This window comes from Hylobates moloch, unplaced genomic scaffold, assembly GCF_009828535.3.
Source record: "Hylobates moloch isolate HMO894 unplaced genomic scaffold, HMol_V3 SCAFFOLD_9, whole genome shotgun sequence".
In the NCBI taxonomy this organism is placed as follows: Eukaryota; Metazoa; Chordata; class Mammalia; order Primates; family Hylobatidae; genus Hylobates; species Hylobates moloch.
In genome coordinates, this window is record NW_026652284.1 from 2,756,894 (window position 1) to 2,780,989 (window position 24,096).

General features: G+C 55.3%; 1 protein-coding gene across 1 annotated transcript in view; it reads left to right on the forward strand.

Annotated features, from left to right (window-relative positions):
* Window positions 1-24,096, forward strand: part of PRDM16 (PR/SET domain 16) — a 238,905-nt gene that overhangs the window by 185,406 nt on the left and 29,403 nt on the right. Inside the window, exons 3-5 of the mRNA XM_058444047.1 lie at window positions 4,820-4,957; window positions 16,126-16,228; window positions 22,418-22,625. Of these exons, the coding sequence (XP_058300030.1) occupies window positions 4,820-4,957; window positions 16,126-16,228; window positions 22,418-22,625 (449 nt within the window). The remainder of the gene's footprint in view (window positions 1-4,819; window positions 4,958-16,125; window positions 16,229-22,417; window positions 22,626-24,096) is intronic.

Below are 24,096 nucleotides of genomic sequence, written 5' to 3' on the forward strand. Positions count from 1 at the left end.
TCAGAGGCTCCCCGCTGTGGAAGGAAGGAGTTAACCAAGACCTCTTCAGTCACCCCAGGGGGCCTACCAGGGAGAGGGGACGCTCCTCCCTTTAGGGGCCACCAGGTGTAACTCCCACCCTGTGACTATCAAATTGGTCAGGGGTTGGGGACTGGGCGTCCGGGGGATAAGGAGAAATGCCTGGGAAATGAGAGTGATGAGGGAGGAGAAGCTGTCAGGCCTGAGAGGGGACCCCACCCACAGGGCAGCAAAGTCTGAGTGTGTACTCGGGACCAGGACCCCTGAGGGAGTTGTTGCCTCCGGTCTCCAGGCCTCTTCACCCGAGAGGGTCAGGAACAGAACAGAGGCTCCAGAACACTGTCCCATGTGGGTGAGAAACCAGCCATGTCCCTGTTCAGACACGCTTGAGAGAGCCAGAGATGTTTACCCTGGCAGGGGAGGGTTAGGACTCAGGCCGCACGCAAATACCTGCAGGGCCGTCATGTGGAAAAGAGAGGCTGATTCTGCAAGGTGAGGGGGGCATTACAAGAAGGGAGAGCCTATCCCCCAAAAAACAATTCCCAGTGACTCGATGCGTTCAACAATACACTGGCTGCCTGGGAGGACAATGGGTGGCTGCTCCACAGAGCACAGTGGTATGTGCCTGGAGACCGGCTGTCCCAGTGCACAGGTGGGTCCCTAGACCTGCAGCCATCAGTGGCTGGATCACAGGCATTGAGGAGGCCTCAGATGTGAGGTTGGATGGAAGGGGCCAGGGTTCTCCTCCAGCAGTTCTGCCATGACACAGAATCCACGTTGTTGAGAGGGAATTGGCCATCGCTTTAATGTCCTCCTGCTGGCTTTGGCCTTCTGCTCATGAAAGGCTTCTCGCCGCATTCCCCCAGGACAAGCACACATACATGAATGCACACACATACATACATGCACAGGTGCACCCACACACATGCACACCCCCCCACATACATGTGCACACATGCAGGCACACGCCCACACACAAGCACACACCCAGATACATGCATGCCTAGATGGCGAGGGGCTTGGAAGCACTTAAAATAGTGGGACACGGATTGTTTTTCCAGGGATTTATTGGGGAGATCCCCAAGGCCTGGAAGTCAAGGTGAAGCCAACACTATTTTTTTTTTTTTTGAGACAGAGTCTCTCACTCTGTCTCCCAGGCTGGCGTGCAGTGGTGCAATCTCGGCTCACTATAGCCTCTGCCTCCAAGGTACAAGCAATTCTTGCGCCTCAGCCTCCCAAGTAGCTGCACACCACCACACCCAGCTAACTTTAGTATTTTTAGTAGAGACGGGGTTTCCCCATGTTGGCCAGGCTGGTCTTGAACTCCTGACCTCAGGTGATCCACCCGCCTCAGCCTCTCAAAGTGCTGGGATGACAGGCATGAGCCACTGCACCCGACCGAGGCCAACACTCTAGAGTCAACAGCCAGGCCCCAGGAGAAGCCCATGCCATGGCTGTGGTCACTCACGCATCATTTACTTTCTCCCTGGCCCCTGTACCATATAGGAGGAGAGAGAGCCCAAAAGAGACCCATGCTGAGAGGGAGCGAGACAGAGACAGACAGAGAGAAGCAGAGCAGGGGCGACAGAGAGGGAGAGCCTGGCACCCAGGCCACCACCTATACAGGGGCTGTGAGTCCTCTGCCCCACAGTGACCTCCAGCCCAGACCCGGCCAGTGGTGAGGCAGGGTGGGGCCACGTGGGTCTTGGCCAGCCCAGCCTCGCCCCCTTCCTGCGGCAGAGGAAGATGGCAGGGCTGCCGACCACAGCTCTGGCTTGGCGGGCCTTTCCAGCGGTTTCCTGATGCTCATCAGAAGTCAGGGCGGGAGGTGAGAGGGCCCTGAGAGGCCTTTGTGCCTGGGGAGGGGCCTCACCACGTGGGGCCGGTGGCCCTGGGTCTGCACCCTAGAGGATGGGAAGCCTGCCTCCCCAGTGACAGCCAGCTGCTTGTGGCCTCCTCCCTCCCATGCCACACCCCTGCCACCCCTGTCCTGGCAAGAGATGGGGTGCGGTGGGGTGGGCTGCTGAGTCTGTGGTTCTTGGATTGGGCTGGCCCTGGACTTGGGCAGGGCAGGCAGTGACCTCCCTGGACAACGTGAGGACCCTTCCTGCAGCCCCTTTAGGGACCAGGACCTCAAATGTCAAGGGATTTGCAGTCCTGCCTAGGGCACAGCTGTCTCTGCAGAAGCTGGTAACACAGAGGCTGTCTCCCTGGGAACCTGCCCTGGGTCCTGAACAGCAGGGTGGCCACAGACTCCCCACCAAAGCGAGGCTTGAGCCAGCCGGGGCCCAGAACAGGGGGAAGGTGTTGGCTGAGCCCAGGTCTTGGGTGCATTAGGGGTGAGTCCTGCCTCTTGGGAAAGGGCCTGAGCCCCATCAGCTGGTCCCTGGGCTCAGAGGGGGATGCACTCGGGAGCACGTACTCCTGGCTGCACCAGTGGGGTGCTGTGACCCAGGTGCTCCAGCTTTGAGGACAAAAGTCCAGGTCCCAGGTGGGAGGGCGCAGCCCACCCTGGGTGAGCACCAGCCCTCAGCCCACAGGCACTGTGTACAATGTGCTGTGATGTCAGCAGGCCTCTATGGAGAAGTGGAGCCATGGGCTGGGGACGGGACTGGGATACTGCCAGCCCCATATGGCCGGCTGTGCTCCTGCCAATCCATCGTTTGTATATTGAGCGTCCCCCCCGCCGCCAATGTTTTCCTCGGGCGCCAGCCTCTAGCCTAGTTATGCTTCTTGGACTCACATGCCCTCTGGACCACAGGCCCATCTACAGTTCTGAGTGGACAGGATTCACAGCCAATCCCGGGCAGAGAAGGGACCTGGCCATTCAGTCACAGTCACTTGGTGAATGGAGCACAGCAGCCACCGCCCACGAGCTCGGGAGCATTTCTGCCGCTGCTGTCTCTGAAATAAGACAGGCTTTGAGTGAATCTCCCACTGCCCTGGATGGAGCCAGAAGGCGCCCAGGGGCAGGCACGGCTGTGTGTGATAGGGAGCACAGGGACGCCAGGAGCACACCCCTCTGCCCTGGCCGACCTCCTGCCCTGCACCCCAATCTATCTCACCCAGCACCTCTGGAAACCCTTAGTCGGGAACCCCAGCTTGGTGGTGGCTGTTAACAAGGAGACTGAGAGCAAGTGGAAGGGAAAGAGACTCGAGGCCCTCTCTCTGTCTCTGCTGTGCTCTGGGGGCCAACTTTCCCTGGAAGCCTCAGGGGAAGAGGGAACGCCATGCACAGAGGCCGGGGCACGTGGACCACACACCTCCGCATTGATTGGTGCCGACGTTGAACTTTTCAAAAGAATTCCAGCACCAGGCCTGAGATGGCTAGGAACCCGGGAGAGTGCATGCCGAGCATCTGAGGTGTCCGGAGTCAGCCTCCACTGTTTTCGCTTGGACAGGTCACTGTCTCATCCTGATTCCCCTGGGTCCTTCTGACTCCCTTATCCATCATCCCTGCCCACCCAGACACACCTGCTCAAGGACACACCTGCAGAAGGACACACCTGCCTAAGGACACACCTGCCCACCAGGACACACCTGCCCAAGGACACACCTGCCCACCAGGACACACCTACCCAAGGACACACCTGCCCAAGGACACACCTGCCCACCAGGACACACCTACACAAGGACACACCTGCCCAAGGACACAGCTGCCCGCCAAGACACACCTGCCCAAGGACACACCTGCCCACCCAGATACACCTGCTCAAGGACACACCTGCCCACAAGGACACATATGCCCACCGTGACCCACCTGCCCACCAGGACACACCCACCCAAGGACACAGCTGCCTACCCACATACACCTGCCCAGCAGGACACACCTGCCCAAGGGCATTCCTGCCCACAGAGACATAGCCTTTCTACTTTCGGACCTGAGTGTAGTGTCGCCCCAGCCCCTGCCCCCTGCCCTCCCTCCTGCCCTGTCTGGGCTGGGCTGCCCAGGAAGCTTGCCCAAGATGCTGCTGGTTTGAATTCAGAACCCAGAGTAGCCACTGGCCAGAGTCGGGGAGGCTGGGGGGCCTGCAGCCGCCACCCACGGTCAGGCTGTTTGAGGGGACACCGTCTCTCCACAGTGGACAGCAGGTCAGGTCTCCTCATCGGTGGTCCTCGGAGGAGTGGGGGTCACAGCAAATAAGAAAAGTCCTAGGGATTACCACTCTGCCCGTTCAGAGGCAACAGTGACAACAAAGTTAAGCCAAGTTGGTGAGCGTGTGACTTTGCGGGCGTGGTGAGAACAGCTAGGCATCTTCATGCTACTGGGTGTCAAACCGAAACTCTCCAGCTTTAAGGAAACCAGATGCTTTTCTTACTCTCAGAGTGATGTACAGGCTGCCTTGAGTGTGCACACACATGCACATGCACACCCAGCAACACCTTCACCTTCAGACACGCTTTTCTCTAGCCCAGCGCCCCAGCTCCTTAGCAGAGGGCTCTGCTCCCAGATGCAGCAGTCTCTGCCTTCTCACACGTGGGTCAGCTTTGCTGCGGGGGTGGGGGTTGCAACTCTGGAGGCTCATTTTATCACCAGGCAGGGGCAGTGATCTACTCGGTGAGAAACGAAAAGGCCATTCCCTGCCTTTCTGCTGGGCTCCTGGAGACTCCTGGAGACTCCCGGGCATGGGCAGGCTGGGTGGGCTGGGAGCCCTGCTGATGCCCAGAGGGTGGGCTGAGGTCTGGACGCCGACTTGCCTTCCTACTTGAGCCCAAACAGCCAGGTTTCCGGGTGGGCAGAGGCTGTGTGCAGACTCCAGCACACAGGGCACCTCTGACTCCCACTTCGCTTTCCTCCCAGCAGATCTCGGAAGACCTGGGCAGTGAGAAGTTCTGCGTGGATGCAAATCAGGCGGGGGCCGGCAGCTGGCTCAAGTACATCCGTGTGGCGTGCTCCTGCGACGATCAGAACCTCACCATGTGTCAGATCAGTGAGCAGGTAGGTCCAGGCTCATAACAGGGGCTTCTGCCCTTTGGAATTGTCCCTGAGGATGTGGCACCAAGATTGGCGGAGGTGCCGAGGCAAGGGTTTTCTGAGCCTCTTTGGAGACATCTGCCAAGCCTTGGCCTGCGGTGGGGGTGCTGTTTGGTGCTCGGCCAGCGCTGGCTTCCGGGGAGCTGACTCACCCCGGGAGGGCTCCATCGGAGCCTCGCTCAGGGACCCTGCCTGAGGCTGGCAGTTCCTGAACCCCAAGAGGGTGGTTCGGGTGGAAAAGAGCAATGAAGCAGGCAGGACCCCAGATCACAGGGTCCACACTTCCTGCAAATGCCGCTTCCCTGAAGGACACGGGAGAAGCATAGAGCAGGAACCGTCACTGCAAGAATCCATCTAAATGGCGCTGTTTAACCAAATTTTCCGAAGAGTCAGCACCGGCCAATGAGGCAGCCACTCAGGGGCCTCCTAGAGCCTCCGGGGCCTCTGACCGGCCTACTGAAGGCCTTGGCCTTTTTGGCACAAAGCCCCTGTCCTGCGGGCAGTGAACCAGGCAAGAGACACCTTCACTTCCGTCCCTGCCACCTCAGGGCTGAGGAACCCCCTAAGCTCCCTGGATCCTTGACCTCCACAGCTGGTCCACACCACCAGCAGAACAGGCGTCCAGACCCACAGGCTGATCAGGGGATAAGATGAGGAGTCTGCTTCCACTCCAGAAGGCACCGTGTCCCCAGAGCTGGTCGCCGCTTCATGGATTTCTCTATTTCAAGCTTGCAAGTGGCCCCTGGAGGCTCTTCTCACTCTGGAGCCAGGCCTCCCGGGCGGCACTTTCCACCTGCATCCTCAACACCGTGCGTTCCTCGGGGTGCCCGGGGTCCCCGGCCCCTTCCATCACAGCGTCTGGTTTTTCCTGTAATATCTTGGGGTCATACATGAGATTTCATTTGAAAAAAAAAAAAAAAGGATCCCATGGCTGTGAAAAGTGTGTGTGAAGACCACATCACGGAACATTCCCGCATAGCCTGTGCAAGTCATTGAAATTGGTTCAAGGCTCTCGACTTTAGAGAAACAATTTTGCATTAAGAAATGCAGAGAGCAAACTCCAGGGAGGCCCTGCAGGCCCCGGCTGGCTGCCAGGGGCTCTCCCTCATTTGCCATCCCCTTGGCTGTGGAGCAGAGTCTCCATCGAGCAGTTGCTCCGCTGGACAAGCTCGTTCTGGATGGGGACATGAATCCACTCTACTACCAGGACTTCCGTGGCCTTCAGTTAGAGCCAAAAATGTTTAAAATAACTTTTTCTGATTGAAAAAAAATACAGAGATGAAGCAAAAGAATAATCGTAAACAATAAGAACAGAACTTAAAAAAAATATTTTCCTTCTTCCAGATGAAAGTGAAATTGGAGTGAAGGAAAACTGGGCTTGAGGCGCATAGAAGGACGGTCTTTCCGTCCCCTTCTGGGGCTCAAATTTGCAGAGTGTGTGTCTTTAGTCGTCCGTTGGGAAGCCGAGGGGCAGGGGCACCGCAGGGCTGGGCAAGGGCTGTGCTTTTGTGAGATGCAAACTACAGTAATGAAGGATCCAGTTTTTTTTATTTAAGAAATAAATGTTTATTAGAACTTTTGAACTAAACTTAAGCAGTAAAGTGGGTATCTTTATGTGTCTAGCTTTTTAAAAAACAAACAGATCTGTAATCTTCTCAAAGAGAAGCCTGTCTTTAAAAAAATCTTCATTGTATTATTAATATTTCGGGGAAGCTTTCCTTTTAGCTACACGTGAGGTCCAAAAGGAATGGACTGCTTTGCAGCCAACTGTGTTTCCATGGTCAGGACCAGGGGGCAGAGATCCTTTTTGCCAGGATGGAAGAATGATCCTGAATCCTGATCCACTCCTTCCCTTTACCCCACCATCATCCCACAGTGCCGACTCCCTCCAAAGCTCCGTCCTAGAGTCAGAAACATACTTGGTGCTATTACCCAAACCACAGATAATGTCAAAACTCCTCAGATACCTCCTGACCTGCTAGATGGCTCTCTCCAACACCACCTCAAGGGATTCATTCTCTCTGTTTTAGGTCCATAGGCTGAATTAAAGCCACAAATCTAGAGGGAACTTGAAATGCACATTTAAGCAAAGGCGACACCAAAATGGCCCAAAGCAGAGAGAAATTCCTCCACTTCTGACCCCCTCAACCCCCCTGTGAGACCCTTCCCCTCCGACGGGGAGAGGAGCCCTCTGCTCTTGAGAGCACCCCACATAGGTAGCACAGCCGGTGACGTCGGGTGTTACAGGGCCACCGACGCTCCTGCCCATGTCCCCGCAAAGGTGCACCTCCAAGCTGGATAAACCATGTGGCTGGAATGCCTGGGAAAGCAGGAGCCGGCCAGAGGCTGAAGGAGACTCACCGCCCAGGCACCGGGAGCGAGGTGGCTGAGTTGGCAGCTTCTTCTCCTGAAATCTCAACCGTGAATTTCAGTTATCAAAGGAAAATGAGCATCGTGTGGGATGTATTTTCCTTTGAATAATAATAAAATTTAAACACTAAAAATATGAAAAACTGCTCTCAGAAACCCATAGACTCTCACATGACATGAGTTTTAGCAATGCCTTTTTGAAAGGGATATAATAGATTTCAATCTAGTGTTTAAATGCCCTCTCTCGCGCTGTGACGGCCGCACGGCCTCGGCAGAAAGCATTTCCATTCCCTGGCCTTGACCACGGGAACGTGGGTTCCTGCAAAGCAACCTATTTGACCCTATGCAGAGCTAAAATACAAACTGCTCTGAAATATTAATAAAACCAAGAATTTTTTAAAAGCTTTTAACAGCTTCTCTTTGAGAAGGAAACATTACATGATACCAACGCCATTTCTCAGATTCCCACCACCAGGATTTCCTGGTACTTACGAACACCACAACCCCCCTACACAAACACACACAAGTGAACAATCTTCCTCCCTTCCCTTCCCCTCTCTCTCTCCCTCTCTCTTTCTCTGTCTGTCTCTTGCAAGATTGCACACACACCCCACCTCTAATACAGCACAGACACAGAAGGGAAGGAACCATATCTGAACATCCGAGCTCCGTAAAACAACATCGAGTTTGCCAAATGGTATTTGGCAGGGAAAATACTTCGGTCAGAAAAGCATCACCGTCATTTTGAGGTTCAAGACATGTGACCTCAGCCCCCATTTTCAAAGGAAAAAGGAGACTAGGGCAGAAGACAGTGTAAACGTCCTAAAAAGAAAGTTCTGGAAGCCACAGCCTCCCAGAAGAGATGAGTTCCCCTACCGGGCAGAGGAGAGAGGCCGCTCTGAACTGAAAACTCAGATCGATATTCAGATGGGGACCCAGGCTGGGGCTTTCCCCCTGAGTCTCCTGCTACTGGCAGCCAGTACTTAAGCAAACTCTGGGGCCTGGCCTCCAGGGTGCTCCTACGTCCTTGGGGTGAGACCCACACTTTAGAGGCACTTTGGAGGCGGGGGAGTCACACACCTCCTTCGGCCCATCCCGGGCTCCTCCTGGCCTTCACTGGATGCGGGTTGCTGTGCATTCAGATGGGGTCTGGGGTGGACGCCACCCCCGCGTCCCTCATGATTCTGTGCAGTGTACTGGCACTCTAGCTGACACTTTGGGGCACTCCGGGGCACCTGCTGAGCTGGGCGGTGCAGCACCCACAGGCCCGGTTCTGACTATCTGGCCAGGACCCAATTCTGGCTGCTCAGAAGCCTGCTCAAATCACTGACCACGTGTCCCTCTCCCAGCATCCCCTAACACGCCCCAAGACACCTGCCCTGTACAAAAAAGGACTGGCCATGTGCTCCTCCGCAGCCACTGGGGAGAGGCAGGAGACAGGGGCTTGAGAACATGTGAGCCCCAGAGTGTGGCTCAGCAACCGGCCAGCACCTCCCCAGTGGCTCCCTGCTGCCCTGCTGCCTTGCGGTGCCTCATGGACGGAGGCAGGACCGGCTAAGCTGAGGGAGGCATGGAGGCCCCAACACCCTCCTTCCCAGGCGGGGCTGGCCCAGCATCCTGTCCCTTCCCCATCTCGGGCCCCATAGGAATCGGACCGTCCTCTCCATGAACAAGAGCTATCCCCATGGCGTGGGGCTGAGGGGGCTGCTTATGGGCCCCACCTCCACGTTCTCATCTAGCAACAAGATTCCCCATCCTGGCCCCAGGGGACCTCTTGAGAGGTGACCGGGCCCATCCCCGGCCCTTGCTTCTCTAAAGCCCATCCCAGCCCTCCTCATGGCTCATGGGAGTGCTGAGCAGAGGCAGAGGCCCCACTGGGCCATGAATTTGCTCCTGGGCCCGGCCGTGTCGCCCAAAAGGGGATTTGTGGTTTTCTATTTGCACAAGGAGGCCCCAGATCACGGCCAAGGACACGCTGGCGCCTTCCGAGGCCAAGGGTCCCGCTGCTTCTGAAGCGGCGCAGGCTCTCTGGGGAGCTGCTGGGAGCAAAACATCCCCGCACACAGCGGGGGGACCGAGCCTTTCTCCTGAGACTTCCCGGGCAATCAGATTGCAAGGGAGATAGGGCTTTGAGGTGTCAGAAGTCGTTGTGGGGGACTTTGACTTGCTGCCTCGTCTGAGCATGAGCGGAAGGCACAGAGGGGCCCTCGGGAATCTCCGTGCACTTTTCCGGGGGTACACCCCCCCCACCCCCACTCTCTGGCTCCTACTTTGCCTTTTGGAAAATTCAAGACACTCGGATCACCCCTGGGTGGTTCTTTCTCCTGTAATTATGAACAAATGAGCTGGTTTGAAATGTTTCAGGAGACACAGACAGGGGCAGTTCCTGAATTTGTTTTAACGTTAAGAAAGAAAACAAGAGCTTAGCGATGAAGTGCCCGCGGGGGGACGCGGGAGGCAGGGACGAGCTGTCACAGCCGGTGCTTTCTGTTTTTTGGTTTATCTTTTTCTCACTTCGCCTCAATAGGGTAAGCTGGTGGTGGGATGTCAACTGTCTACTGGGGCTGAGGATGGCGGGGGATGGTGCTGAGGTCAAACAGGAATGTCGGGGAGCCGGACTCAGGGGTGCAGGTCCCCCAGTGTACCGCGGAACGGCTGTGGGGCTCTCAAATGACCTGCAGCACCCCTGGGTTGAGAAAAGCAGCCCCGATCTGCATAGCGCCCTGGGGCTGCCTGGGCATCAGACAAACCCCGAAACCTCAGGGCCTTCCAGGGGCAGAGCAGGGGTCCCGGCTCCCGCCGCGGAGCAGCACAGCCCCTCCGCAGAGCGTGTTCCGCGAAGGCATTGTGTCAGAAGAGTGGCCGCCAGTGGCCAGGCAGCACCGCGTGGACAAGAGCCCGTGCCGGTTGTTCATGAGAACCCGGTGTCTCTCGGGTCGGCAGAGGGCATTTCTCTTTTGCTTTGTTGTCCTGGCTCTGACCCGGGTCCCTCGTTTCTGTCTGGGCATGTGTCCTGTCAGGGTTGTGATTTTAAACAGAGGGCATCCAACACCCATCATCTTGTTCTGCCCTGACCCCAGATATGTCCATATTCCCTTTGCTTTTATCTCTCACAATTTTTTTTTTTTTTTTTTTTTTTCAGACAGAGTTTCACTCTTCTTGCCCAGGCTGGAGTGCAGTAGCACGATCTCGGCTCACTGCAACCTCCGCCTCCCTGATTCAAGCAATTCTCCTGTCTCAGCCTCTCAAGTAGCTGGGATTACAGGGGCCTGCCACTATGCCTGGCTAATTTTGTATTTTTTAGTAGAGACAGGGTTTCACCATGTTGGTCAGGCTGGTTTCGAACTCCTGACCTTAGGTGATCTGCCCGCCTCGGCCTCCAGAAGTGCTGGGATTACAGACGTAAGCCATCGCCCCCAGCCATCCTCACAATATTTTAAATTAAAAATCATAGATTGTTAATTTGGTCAGGGCACGCAGGAGCCTCCAACCATGAGATACAGTTTACCCCCTTGAAATGGGAAGGAGGAGGGCAGGGGGCTCCTTTCAGCATTTCATAACCAGCTTACAAAATACTCCAAAATATATGCAGGTTGCTTTGACTCCCATTTTACGGGGCCCCCTTTGGAACAAACTCATCCTCTTCTTGGTGAAGAACGAGGTTTAAATTCAACTGTGCCGTCTGAACCCCTACGCAAACCACCTGTTGGGATTCGTATATTCCTTTCCTGCTCATTACAGGCTTACTTTACTGGAAGAAGCTATTTAAGAATGATCAAGGTAATTTAACTGTGGACCCGTCATTTATATTTTTATAATCCAGATCCAAACCACACAACTAAGAAACAGATAAGTGTACACAGAGTTTTATTTCATGTCTGGGTCGCTGGGATGGTGACGGCATATCACACACCACACAATAATAAAACTTAGGCTTAATAAAAAGGCTTCAGCCATGTGCAGGAGGAGAGGAAGGTGGTGAAGCCCGGACTCCAGCGGCAGAGGATAGGACTGTCTGTAGTCCAGGAGGCTGACTGTGGTCTCCTCCAGCCGCTCAGCACGGAGGAAGCCGGAAAGCGAGGCCGGCCAGAGGCAGGCTCCGAGCACAGGCGTGCACAGGGAAGGGAGAAAGGAGACCGCTGCCCAAACCCCAGCGCTGCAAATGGGGGTGCTGCCCCTGCTGGCCCTTAGGGCATCATCACCACTACATGCTCAGCTCCTGGGCCGGCTGATCATCACAGCGCTTTCCCACACTCACAGCGTGTGGAGACAGCAAGGAGTTAAAATGAAGCCGGGAGCAGCACTGAGACCCAGCCGCCTCCGCTAAAACCAAAATGCAGGGGACAATCCTCAGACCAACATCCTCTCTCTCTCCCAAGGCCAGGTGAGAGGCAGACTGGGTCACCAGGGGAATTTGCTTTTGGGAAACGGTTTTAGAAGAATTCCGATTCCACTGGCTGCTTTCACGTGTTCTGTGAGAAAAGCCTTTCGCACAGTTAACTCAGGCACAGTTGAATTCTGAAATCCAGAATGGTGAGCGATTGAGTTTTTTCCAGGAAGGACACGGAAGGAGGGTTCACCTACTTGATTCAAGCCTGCCTTTAAAGTTTCTTACACCGGTCAAAAAGAGACAAGAAAGCCCAAAAGTTCACTTGATGGAAAAAATTCATTTATTCCAGGAAAGAGAAAACAAGAACGGCCCTGCTCAGATTCAACCCAGTTCCTTTTAGTCTGCAGTCTGGTGATTCCCACCTAGTGGAATTTGCATGGAGTTTTTCATCTATTTATATTGTTAAATTCTATGATTAAGCGGGAATGAGAACTGTTCCACTTAGAGCTTCATATTCGAAAGTCGTCTCTTTTCTTGTGAATTGATTTGATATTTTAAAAACTTTCTTTAAAGACCTGTAAGGAGAAGGTATCCCAAAGCTGGCAGCCATTGTAAATTTAAATGATTTCTGTGTCTTAAAGAATATTGCTGGGGAGCAATGATATTAATTTTCATAAAAGGCTCTGTCTGAATGAACGTGGCCTGGGCTGACTCTAGGCTTTTCTGGGGCAATTTCTTTGCCTTCTGTTGAGAACGTGGCCATTTATTTGTCCCAGAACTCCGTTTACCTACAAGAAGCCGCCTCTTTGTGTCTGGAAAGTGATAAAAGGGGGAGAAAATAGGCAGGGTCATGCTAAATACAGTTTGAATTCCGAGGACCTGTGTTTCGTGTTGTTCACCCACGTTCAGTCAAGTCATTGTTGTTACAAAGAGAACCTGAAGTGTTGAAACAAGGACTTAACTTCAGATCCAGTCTGTTTGGCATCATTATTTTTTAAAGCCATTCACAGCAGACATTTATTGGCGCTAGTAAACTTAGCTGTTGTTAAGTGGGTTCCCCACCCTCTCAGATCCTTAAACTAAAGGGAAAATTCCAGCCTTCCCCGTGCAACACAACCCGGGGACTTAAGCACGACTTCAACAGCGTAGCGGAGGCAAGTGTTTATAAAAAGGCATAGATGCTTAGATGCGTCGCTTAAGCAAATACACTGTTCTTCTTCCTTTCCGGCGGCCAGTCGTCCTCCCTGAGGCCGCTGCTGGGGGCTAAAGGCTATCAGAAACTCCAGACTTTATTTTTGCTTCAACAGACTTCTCCCACCATGCTGACTTAGCGCAGTCTGAGCAGGACCCACCGCGGGTCTCAGGAGGAAAGGAGGATTATAAGCAGACGGCAGGAATGTGTAGGGAGCTGCAGTCATAATTTATGACAAGCCCTGCAGGAAGGGGCCTGCAGTACAGTAAATGCGCAATTTGTGACGCTCTCGAGCCAGGAGCCGGCCCAGGCTGGGTCCCCAGACGCCCGGTTCCCACCGCGGCGCGGTCTTTGTCCCGGGAAGTCGCCTGACCCCGCCGGCCAGGAACAGTGGCGTTCTCGGCGCGTCTGGCTGATAAGGCCTTTGTGACACCGGGGACAGGCTGTAAAAACGCAGCCGGCTTTTGTCTGCACCCCCGCGCCGCTGGCAAGGGCGGGGCCAGCGAGTATGGAAAAGTTTGCGCGGATTCCCGTTCACCTCTGACCCCCAAAGCAGTTGGAGGCAGGTCGGAGACCCCCACCCCCGCCCCGCCCCGCCTCGGGCCCTGCGATCAGCACTAATAGCGATTAATTCCGACTGCTGGCTCCAAGTCCCATGGCCAAGGCGCCCTCCTCCTGCAGGTCCAGGCCAGGGAGGGGGAGCCTAAGGCCCGGCGCGCTAGACCCTCCCGCGGCGGCGGCTCCAGGGCAGTGCCCGCGCCAGAGGGGAGGGTCCCCCGGCAGGTCTGGTGCCCTCGGAGCCGGGGTGGGGTCCCAGGAGACACCGGGGGACCTCGGATTGGGGGAAGAGGTGGAGGAAGGGGCTTCCTTCCGCAGCCCCGCGGATCAGAGGAGGGAGGCCTGGCGCCCTCGGAGCTGGGGTGGAGGATCCCTGGAGGACCAGCACCCTTGGGTGGGGGGCATCCCAGGAGATCTGGCTGCCCTGTGTAGAGAAGGGAGTCCGGGTGGTGTCCTGGGAGTGTCTGTGGCCTTTAGAGAGGGGATGGGATTGGGGTGTGGATCTCGGGAGGCTCGGAGGCTCTCGGAGGGGGCCAGGCGGAGGATCCAGGAGGGCCGCGCCCAGCCCCCGTCCGCCCACCCAGCCCTCTGCCCGCCAATGGAGTGGAGCCGAGAAGCGGGGAGTGCGGGAGGATGCCTGAGGTCTCAGGTCAGGACCCTCGACGGTGGTGGGGTGGGGTGGGGAGGGAGGTGGTGGGGGGGTTGGGAGGTGCGGCCTGGACTGGAGCCAAGGGGCAGGCGGCCAGGGTCCACATTGCCCTCTAACGGGACCCCTCGAGAAGCCTCCGCCTCGCCCGCTGACCCTCTTCTCTCCTGCCCAGGGCCTGGGCCAGGCCACCTGCCCCAGGGGCGTCAGCCAGGCCAGGCACTCAGCAGCCCCTTCCACTTGAGTCTGCTGCAATGCCACTCACGGCACCGCTCAGAGGGTCACCCGGGCTTTGTCCCAGCTGGCGCTTCTCATCCTGCACTTTGGGCCCAATTTTCTAATACAGTGGCTCAAGTTTCTTTTTTAAAAAAGAGACAATGATTCAGCCACTGTGTGATTTTTTTTTTATAAGATAATACAAAACTGGGGTCCTAATAATAATGGGTTTAATTGAAGAAGTTACCATGGGCCAGTTTCTCCTCTCCACTTTTACATCTCCTCATAATTTTAGCAACTTACCTGACACCCCATAAGGGAACTTCACACACTACTGAGAGAGGCCGTGCACCTACCTGTCCTCCTTCGTGCAGTTCCTGTCTGGGTGTCTTGGGAGTAGCAGACACTGGGCGTTACAGTCACGCTGTGGCTTATGTGTGTCTTTTGAGAGTTCTTTGGTGTCATTCTGGAGTCAGTTGGGACTGGCAGATTGTAGTGAAATTCACAACGTGGGGGGCATAGGGGAGGAGCATGCAGGGGCCACACCCAGCCCTGTCTCGGGGGTGCCCCGCTGTGTCCAGCCACAGACCCCAACCAGGTCCAGCTGCTGGAGAGCCTGGCCTGACATAGGATGGTCAGTGGGGAAGGGAGTGTCACCCACAAGGATGGCCACCTCCCCTCCATCCCTGGGAGTCCTTCCCTTTCTGAGTCTAGACCCACTCTGTTTTCTTGGAGGAGCCTCAGCCCCAGGTCTCACAGGGGCAGGTGGATTTCCGTTGGGCCTCTCCCCAGCCTCACAGCCAGTCCTCCGGCCAGGCCTGCAGGTCCCTAGAAGCTCCCCAGTTACTGTGATCAGAAGAGAGTCTCAAACGCCCCTATGTGCAGGGTGGGCAGTGACCCCCCGAGAGAAACACACCTGCCACCAGACACTCCTGGACCAAAGACGCAGGGTTCCTGGTGCTGGCGGCACAGCCCGTGCCCCGGCCCAGGCCTCAGATGGCCCGGCCTCCCCTTTCTGAACTGCTAATTTTCTTCATCTCGACCACCACTTCCACACCCCAAGACAATCTCCTCTTTTCAGGAGGCCCCTGGCAAGCCGCGGTGACACAGCCCCCAACAGCACTGCTCAGTGAGCAGAGTTCCAAATGGAGGTCCCCTCGCCCCCAGGGCTTGACCAGGCTGCAGAATCTACCTGAGCCCACCAGTTCTCAAGGGTGTCCTCCATCCCAGACTCCCACCTGTGGGGTCAGCCGCAAGGCGCCAAGCTGACAGTGGGCACACAGTCCTGCCCACCCCAGCCATCCTGGCTCATGGCATCCCCGCTCCTGGGAGAACTGCAGCCCCGTGTCCTGACTCACTGGCCAGGCTCAGCTCATGGCCACTTTCAGAAACAACCAGATTCACTCCACACCCCGAGCTCCCCCTCCCCCACCGCCACTGGCAAAGCGGGTCTCACTTACATACACAAAATGGAACAAAAGAAACTTGAGAACCCACCCAGGCGGGCTCTTGGTGGAAGCCGGGCTCTGCTGTGCCCCCAGGATGCCCCCAGCTGGGAACTTTGATGTGGATCCTACCTGTTTAGTTAGCCACCCCCTTTATGAATATCCTAAAGCCCAATAAAGCAAATTAAAAGGGGACGCAATTCCTTCTGCACATATTCTGCAAAAGTTCCAGAAGGTACCCTCTTGGTGGCAATTAGGGGAAAATCAAGTGCAGGCCGAGCTGTGTCCACAGTGTAAGGGCTGAGTGTGCACTGAGAGGCTCTCCAGACACCAACAAACCACACTCACCCTTTCTCTCTGGTCTCTCCATCCTAGATTTACTATAAAGTCATTAAGGACATTGAGCCAGGTGAGGAGCTGCTCGTGCACGTGAAGGAAGGCGTCTACCCTCTGGGCACAGTGCCGCCCGGCCTGGACGGTAAGACCCCTCCCCCAAACCGGGCCACGGCCCCTGGGAGCCCCCAGCCAACCCGGAAGAGGAGCAGATGCCTGGGAGGACCGAGGGCCTCTCATCACCTCAAGCCACCTAATGAGGGCCAGGCAGCCCCCAAGTGCTGGGTGCCTCCATTTTTGCAGACCCCAGGCCAGCAGAAATTGCCCGCCCCCACAAAGGCTCAACCTAATGGCTTTCTTGTTCCTCTTCCCTGGGGCACCCAGGAGGTGCACCCAGAATTTAAGAAGGGCTTCGGGCAGTGGGCAAACTGATATCCAGTGGATTATATCTTTGCAATGTTAGGGTCCCAGGTGATTTTTTTAAGCTATGTTTTATTATTGCTATTATTCTTATTAGCAGCAGCAACAGCAGCCTTTGCTTTCCCTGGTACTTAAACGAACAGACAAACAAACACCAAGCCAGTTTTGTAGCTTCGAAGCATTTCTGGCTGCCCCAGAGCTCTCTGTGGTGTGGGAAGATTTTGTTTCATTTAAGAGAGTGGATGATGGCATATGTATCTTTCAAAGCAAAATGTACATCTGTAGCTAAAACTCCAAGAGAAGTGTTAGGGGAAGTTTCGTTTGGCAAGAGGGAAAATGCAGGGTCTGAGGCGGGTCTCACAGTGATGTGGAGTCACCCCGCTCTTCCAGACAAGGCTGTGGGAAGCTTTCCAAATTTTCTTTTCCCTAGATCTGCCAGTCCCTCTCTGTCGAGTAGAGATGGGACAAGTGAGTTTCCCTTTCACCTTCCTCCACACCCAAGTACAGCTGAGAGGATGCCTGAGAAAATTCCAGTCCCACACAGATGAGCTCTTCCCAGATACAGGCTCATTCCTGCCTTCACGTCATGAAGCCATGTGTCCATTCCCCTACGGGGTCCTGGAACAGCCGGCCAGGAAAGGCTCTGTGGGCAGCAAGGCCCGTCGGCTCCACGCTGGTCCCTCTGAGCAGACGGCTCCAGGATTCGAGCCTGACTGCTTTACTTTGGGTGAGACCCCACAAGTGAACAGAAACGCAAGCTCCCTCCTGGCCGTTTCCGGAGCTGGTGATTCCTGCTGGTGCTGGAGCCCGGAGGGAGGCTGAGTTTTCCTCCTTGCTTCTTGGACCTCCCCTTCAAACACACCAAGGCTTAATGATTAATGCCATCCACTGCAAGTTTCTCCAAGGAACCACTCTGATTTCACGGTGAAGGAATGGTGCTGGAATTAGCAGGAAGGCTTCGAGACCAGACATGGAGAACTCCGCCTTCACTTACCCTTGCCATCACCTAGCGTGGCGCAGCTAGCTGGGTCCTTCCTTGGTGCAGTATCTGTTTATGTCCCTGAGTGTCCGAAAGGAAATGAGCACAGTAGGATAGTTTAACAAACCGGAGCCTATCTGCACTTTCCTCTAAAGTGTGGTTTTATTTAGGCCTTTGAGAAAAGGAAAATAAATTGCCGAGATCTGGATAGCAGGGGGGAAGGCCTCATTTTCCTCAAAATAATTGTTGAAAAGGTCTATGAATCTTAGATAGCACACAAGAACGCCAAGAGACAAATCTACTTGACTTAAGGAGAGGTGCTTGACTATGGAATTTCATTTGTACAATGAAATTTCTTTCTTCCAAAAGGTTTTTTAAAAACCTTGATTTCTGCTCCCCACCCCCCTCCAGCCCCTGATATTAAATAACCTGGGTCTACATTTTCCTAATAATTTATCAAACATTTGTGGGCTAATTGCTCGCCACACATAATAGCCCAATATCAAATATTTGACTTTCCCTACTCTTTCCTGTCAAGATCATGCCTCCCCAGTAGCCACCTCCCCCACCAATTAAACTCTGAATCGCACAGAAAGAAAATGCAAAAATGTTCCTCACTAAGATAATTATCATAAAAAATCTTTTATCCCAACCCCAGCTCAATGCAGCCGGCCCCTTATCACTGCAGGAACTTGGAGGAGGCTCTCGAGCTCCTTTGAGCCTCGAGTCTGGTAGATTAGTACGTAGACTCCACATAATTGTGAACCCCTCGGCTCTCCGGGGCCATTAGGGACTGACTTATTTTTCTGTTACATTCCTGCTCTGCCATGAAGGTTGCTGATGGAACTTCAGACAGGCAAGTGAGGCGCAGATATGGCAAACAAGATGTGAGGTCACCACGGCGTTGGCTTAGTTGGCGTAGGTGGCAGGTGGATGCTGCACCGCAGCCCACGTACCCCTGCCAGATGAAGAGAGTTTCATTTCCAATCACTGTATTTTGTGCTTTTGTTGGGAGAAGAGGGCTGGGCTGGAGACCATGTTCAGGTAGCGAAGAAGACACAGGAGACCCCTGGGGGTCAGCCTGCTTCGGGAGAACCGAGCCTCTGCCCTGCAGTCCCGGGGCTGGACACATTCCCTCTGCAGAGCTGCAGCTCTATCAGAAATGCGAGGCCCATTTTCACACAAGTGATTCAGACCACAGGGAAGCCACTTTCAGATGCATTCGACTTTGTGTTTTGTTTTTACTCTTACAATGAAGAGGAAAGAATTCTCTTTCGTGAGAACTTTTTGCTCTTGGGAGAAAAAGAAAGTCACTTCCATTCCAATATGCTTTTCTTTTGAGACAGCCTCCCGATAATTTGCTTTTCCTCTCTCCAAAAGAGGCCAAGAGGAGGCAGTGCGTGGAGCACAGAGCGCATGAGCCAGCCAGATCGTGAGATCCGGGATCATAAGATGGGAAACATTATCAGAATAGGTCATGTTCTTTCAGCATTTCTTTAAAGCAGAAGTTTCTTGGGCCGAGAAAGTGAAAATGCCATAAACTATGCCATTTCTGGCCCCTCCACGAGCCCCAGGGGTGTATTCAGGGCCAGCCTTACCTGCCTGGAAGACAGCCAGGAGACCTGTCCACACCACTCAGTAAGGGCAGGACAGGCTCACGTGTGTCCTGTGCCCGGCTCGGTCCTCTGATGGGGGCCCAGCTCCGTCCGTGGAGGGCTGGGGTCAGGGAGCAGCAGGGCAGGGATGGTCACTGAAGTCGGCTCCATCACGTCCAGGGCACCCTCCAAGGCCATTGGAGTGAGAATCAGACTGCATTCTCATTTGCAATCTAAATCTTTATTTTCATCCCAAATTCTAAATGAGAACTGGAAAAAATAAGTTGGTCAGTAATATGAGTGGGTGGGGTTGGCATTTCTTCTTGTCTTTGTTTTCAAATTTCAACTTCTATGATTGTTCTTCATTGGGTCCAGAAAGAGTAAAATAAAAGCTGGTATTTCTAACTGAATCACGATGCTGGCTGGAGGCCCCATCTCAGCCTCCTTCCAGCCCGGGACGTTGGAATCCACCCACAGGCAGCTTCCCAGGTCTGCGGGTTGGCTGTGTTCTGCAATGGTCTTGGTGCTCAGATCTGCAGGGCTTGTTCTCCAGTGAAAATCCCAGTTTCTGAAGACAAGGGAAGGCCTGAGAGGGGGTGATGGTGAGCATCCCCCTATCACAGGCTCACCTCGCTTTCCCCAAAACCCTCAGTGGGAAATTGGGGCCCTGCCAGCCCTGCTTCCGCAGCCCCAAAACCACGGGCAGGCTGCAGGCCCACTGCTCTGCCTCTTCCTTGGACAAGCAACTCAGTGTTGCCCAGCCTCAGTTTGCCATTTCTGAAGCAGGCATGCAAATACTGTCGCCCTTCCGTGGGTGCTCGCAGGTCGATGCGAGGCTTCAGTGCCCGGATTCTCTTAAGCTCTGAGGACAGGACCCGCCACGTGGGGCTCCCACCAGACCCCAGGGGTCAGCCTTGCCTCCACATCATTTGCACAGTGGGCTCTCTCTGAAGAATTTGCAGGCTTGAATCACATTTCAAGGTGGCATTTTGTAGACTTCTAGGGTGAGTATTTCTCGCCCACCTCTTCCCAGTCTGTGCGCCCTGTCCGAGGATCCCTCCTGGCAGCTCCTAGGTGGGTTTGGTTTGTTCAGCGAGTGAACAAACTCAGAAAGCTCCGAGTGGCAGCCTTCCCCGGAGAGGTTTGGGACGGAGCCTTCCAAGCCCCAGAGGCCGTAGCTGAGGAGTGGACCGCAGTCCTGTGGGAAGTGGACTGCGCAGGCTCTGGGCATCCTCTGGCTTTTTTCCCTTCGTGATCTTGTTTTCCCCCAAACCAGTGCTTTCCTGAGGTTCAGGTCAGTGAGCAGGGCCAGGATGCCTGGACACCGGCTGAGAATGAAATCACGGTGTTTGGTGCATCTTGACCGGCAGTGGTGCCTGCCCACTCACCCCCAATGCACACACCCCTGGGGCTCCTCTCGGCCAGGCACCCCTTCCCTGTCAGCCAGATACTTACCTCTGTCCAAAGATGGCACCGAAAATTACATCTGGCGAGCTGGCGTCTGTACCTTGGTTGGCAAGGGGTGGGGGGGTGGGTGCCATCCAGTATGCCTGTTGTGGTCTCTCGGGGCCAGCACCCTGCTGGAATCCCCACCTTGGGCACCTAAGGCTCAGGGAGCCAGGCTCTGGGGACCCACCAGGGGTGCTGGGGTGGCCCAAGCCAAATAGCAGCATCTCCACCCTTAGGCTCAGGGAAGCTTCCAGTCAGCAAGGAGGTGCCACTTCTGGTAACCCCTGCACTGCCCAGACTGCAAAGCAGCCCACCCTTTCCTTAGGACTCTAAAAGGCCTATGACCGTGGTGGCCTCTCTGACACAGGGAGAGGACAGGAAGTGACAGCCCTCTTCCATCTGCCCCCATCCCCCCATCTCCTCGGCAATCCTTAGGTTCAGGCCTTTGAGCCAACGTTCAGACCAAGTTCATGAAGACTCTGCTCAATGCTGGGCACTGGGTCAGTCCTCGTGCACATGCATATACATCCGAACACACATTCCCACAAGCACGCAAATGCACACACACAAACTGCATGCATATACACATCACATGCACACAAACACAAACATGCACATTAGCATATGCACATTCATATGCAAGCATGTGTACACATATTCATGCCTGCACAACTGCACACCCATTGGTGCGCACACACAGACCAACACACAATGTGCGTGTTCACACATGTTCACATGCACATGTGTGCACATCAGACACATATGCACACACACACAGCCACCCATGCACACAAACATATATGTATAATATGCACGTATGCATACATAACACAAATGCACACACATGCAGACAGAAACACATGTGCATTCACACATGCAAAGTATGCACCCACATGAACACACAGATGCACACATGCCTCAACACAAAGGCATACACAAACCACACGTGCAAGTATGAAAACACACCAGTGCACACAAATATTCACGCATGTAGGTGCATGCAGAAACACATGCACCCTCACACACATGCACATGAGTACCCATGCAGGCCCACACAAACATGGGTGTAAGTGCATAGACTTGCACACACAGTCACACAAAGATGCACAAACATGGATGCAGATATGCTGAGATATTCACACTTACGTGTGCATACACAGCTGCCTGCTCACGCCCAAGACGCCCCTGTGCACTCACACACTGGTGCACACACCATTGTTCAATTCATTTGGGAAAGAGCTCAGTGCCAGCGTTCTTTCCAGAGCTGGGGGGGGATGAGGCGTCTTGTGGGGGGGGGCCTCGCATCTTAGGTGGAAGGCTGCTGCCCAGCTGCTGCAGGCAGGGGAGGCAGGGACGGGCCCAGAGCCCCCCCACCAGGATGACAGCTCCAGGCTGATTGTTTGGCTTGGCAAGGCGGTCAGGATGCTGCCTCATAAACTTAATAATAGCTGCCCCCCTTTTAATTTGTTTGACCTTGACGACAATAATTTATTATATGCACTGGAGCTCTGTCATCATTTTTCTCCTGATTCATAAACAAAGCACTTGGCCCGGCTTCCTCCTCCACTCCCGAGCTCGGGGCCTTCTCCAACCCACGGTGGCTGCCTGAGGCACAGGCAGGGCCGGGTGTCGCCCGGGGCTCCCTCTGAGGCACAGATTGGGGGGATCCTTTGGTGCTGCCCAGGGCTGGGCCCTGGGGACTCCACATGCCTGTCTCCAGGGCATGCTGGTGGGCCCCAAGTTGAAGGCTGGAAGGAAGCAGTGCAGGACTGGCCAGCCTGGGTGCGGGCCCTGGGGCAGCGTGGTGAGGGGGCCAGGTCTCCACAGTCCCCTAATAGCCCTGGGCTGGGTCTCCGGCTCACTCACCACCGCGTCGTTCTCTCTCTTGCAGAGGAGCCCACATTCCGCTGTGACGAGTGTGACGAACTCTTCCAGTCCAAGCTGGACCTGCGGCGCCACAAGAAGTACACGTGTGGCTCAGTGGGGGCTGCGCTCTACGAGGGCCTGGCTGAGGAGCTCAAGCCTGAGGGCCTTGGCGGTGGCAGCGGCCAAGCCCACGAGTGCAAGGACTGCGAGCGGATGTTCCCCAACAAGTACAGGTGCCGCCCCCTCCTCTGAGGAGTCTTCCTCCCCTCCCTTCCCCTGCCTCACTCCGCGACAGGTGGAGACAAAGGGCCCCCTAGTGGGACACACCCTGGGGATACGTGCCCCTTCTGGGACACTGGCGCTGCCGGCAGAGCAGGTGCAGGACCCCGTGGCCAGAGCCGCAGGTGTCCCCTGGCTCTGATCGCAAATGTCCTGGCCCCAGAAAGCCACCTCCTAGGCTTGTGGCCCTGCCTGCCAGGGCTGCGCTGTGGGGAGAAACTAGAAAGGAGAAAAACTCAGGCCAGAGCCCAGACCTGCAGCCGCTCAGCCCAAGGCTACTTCTGTAATAAGGTCCCAGACTGGGATGGGGGTGGCAGCACCCACCACTGAGGGATTCATGGTGGCCCCACCCTCCGGACACATGAGCAACTCCTTCTCAGGTGGTTGGCAAGAGCCGGAAGGGGTCACCCCTATCCCCAAGACACCAGCCCTGCTCCCCACCGGGTGGCAGCGGCCTGTCCCAGGGGGGCCTTCAGAGACATGAGCAGGCCGGCACTGGTCCTCTCCTGCCCTGAGACCAGGCAGGAGCCAGCATCTGGGGCCTTGGCGGACTTGGGGACCTGTGACCCCCTGGGAAAGACAAGATTCCTGGTCTCCGTGGGGAGTGAAACCAGGACATTCAGTCCAGTGCTGCGAGGAGCTGTGGAGACTTTTCCAACCTGGGCCCCTCCTCCTGCCTTTGCGGATTTCCTCCAGGACAGCCTCGCAAAGTCAGAGCAAAGCCCATCAGGCCACTAACCGGCTATGTGATTGCTGGGGATTACCGCCCATCCCCGCGCCGCTCCCTGGGGACGGCAAACCCTCCACCCGGAACAGATGACTGAGAAAATCAACGTTTGGGCAAATCCCGACTGCGGCCCTTCCCAGTAAACGCCGCTCAAGAGGGTCCGTGCTTTCTTTACATAAACACATAAATCACAATTAACAACAGGGGAAAAGGTACAGTCTCCTGATGCTCGGGAACCAGGCGTTTCTGATCTGAATGGATGGCTGGGCCCCGTAATTAACGAGCCGTGATATATCACTGCTTTGCTCATGAAGATTAACAGTCATCCCTGGGACGAGGGAAGCCAGGGGTCCCCCGAGAGCAGGGAATTAGAGTGGCTCCTTCATCCAAGTGCAGCGGCCCCTCCGAGCAGCTGTGCTCTGGCCCCCTCCGTGTCACCTGGAGACCCCCGAGTGACTCCCGACCTGCCTCCTCGGTGTGTGCCCAGCACTCAGAGGGGCGTCCTTGGGTTTGGGGGACTTGCCCCACTCCTGGGTTCATGCCAGTGTTGAACCCCTTTTTTCTTAGGCCCAAGATTCGCCTCAAGGCCAGGACCATCTTGAGAGGCACCCAGGGAGTGTGGGCCGGGATCCGGCACTGCCTCCAGCCGCCTGGGGGGTGGTCTTGGATGAGGGATGGAACCATCCAGGTGTCGGCTT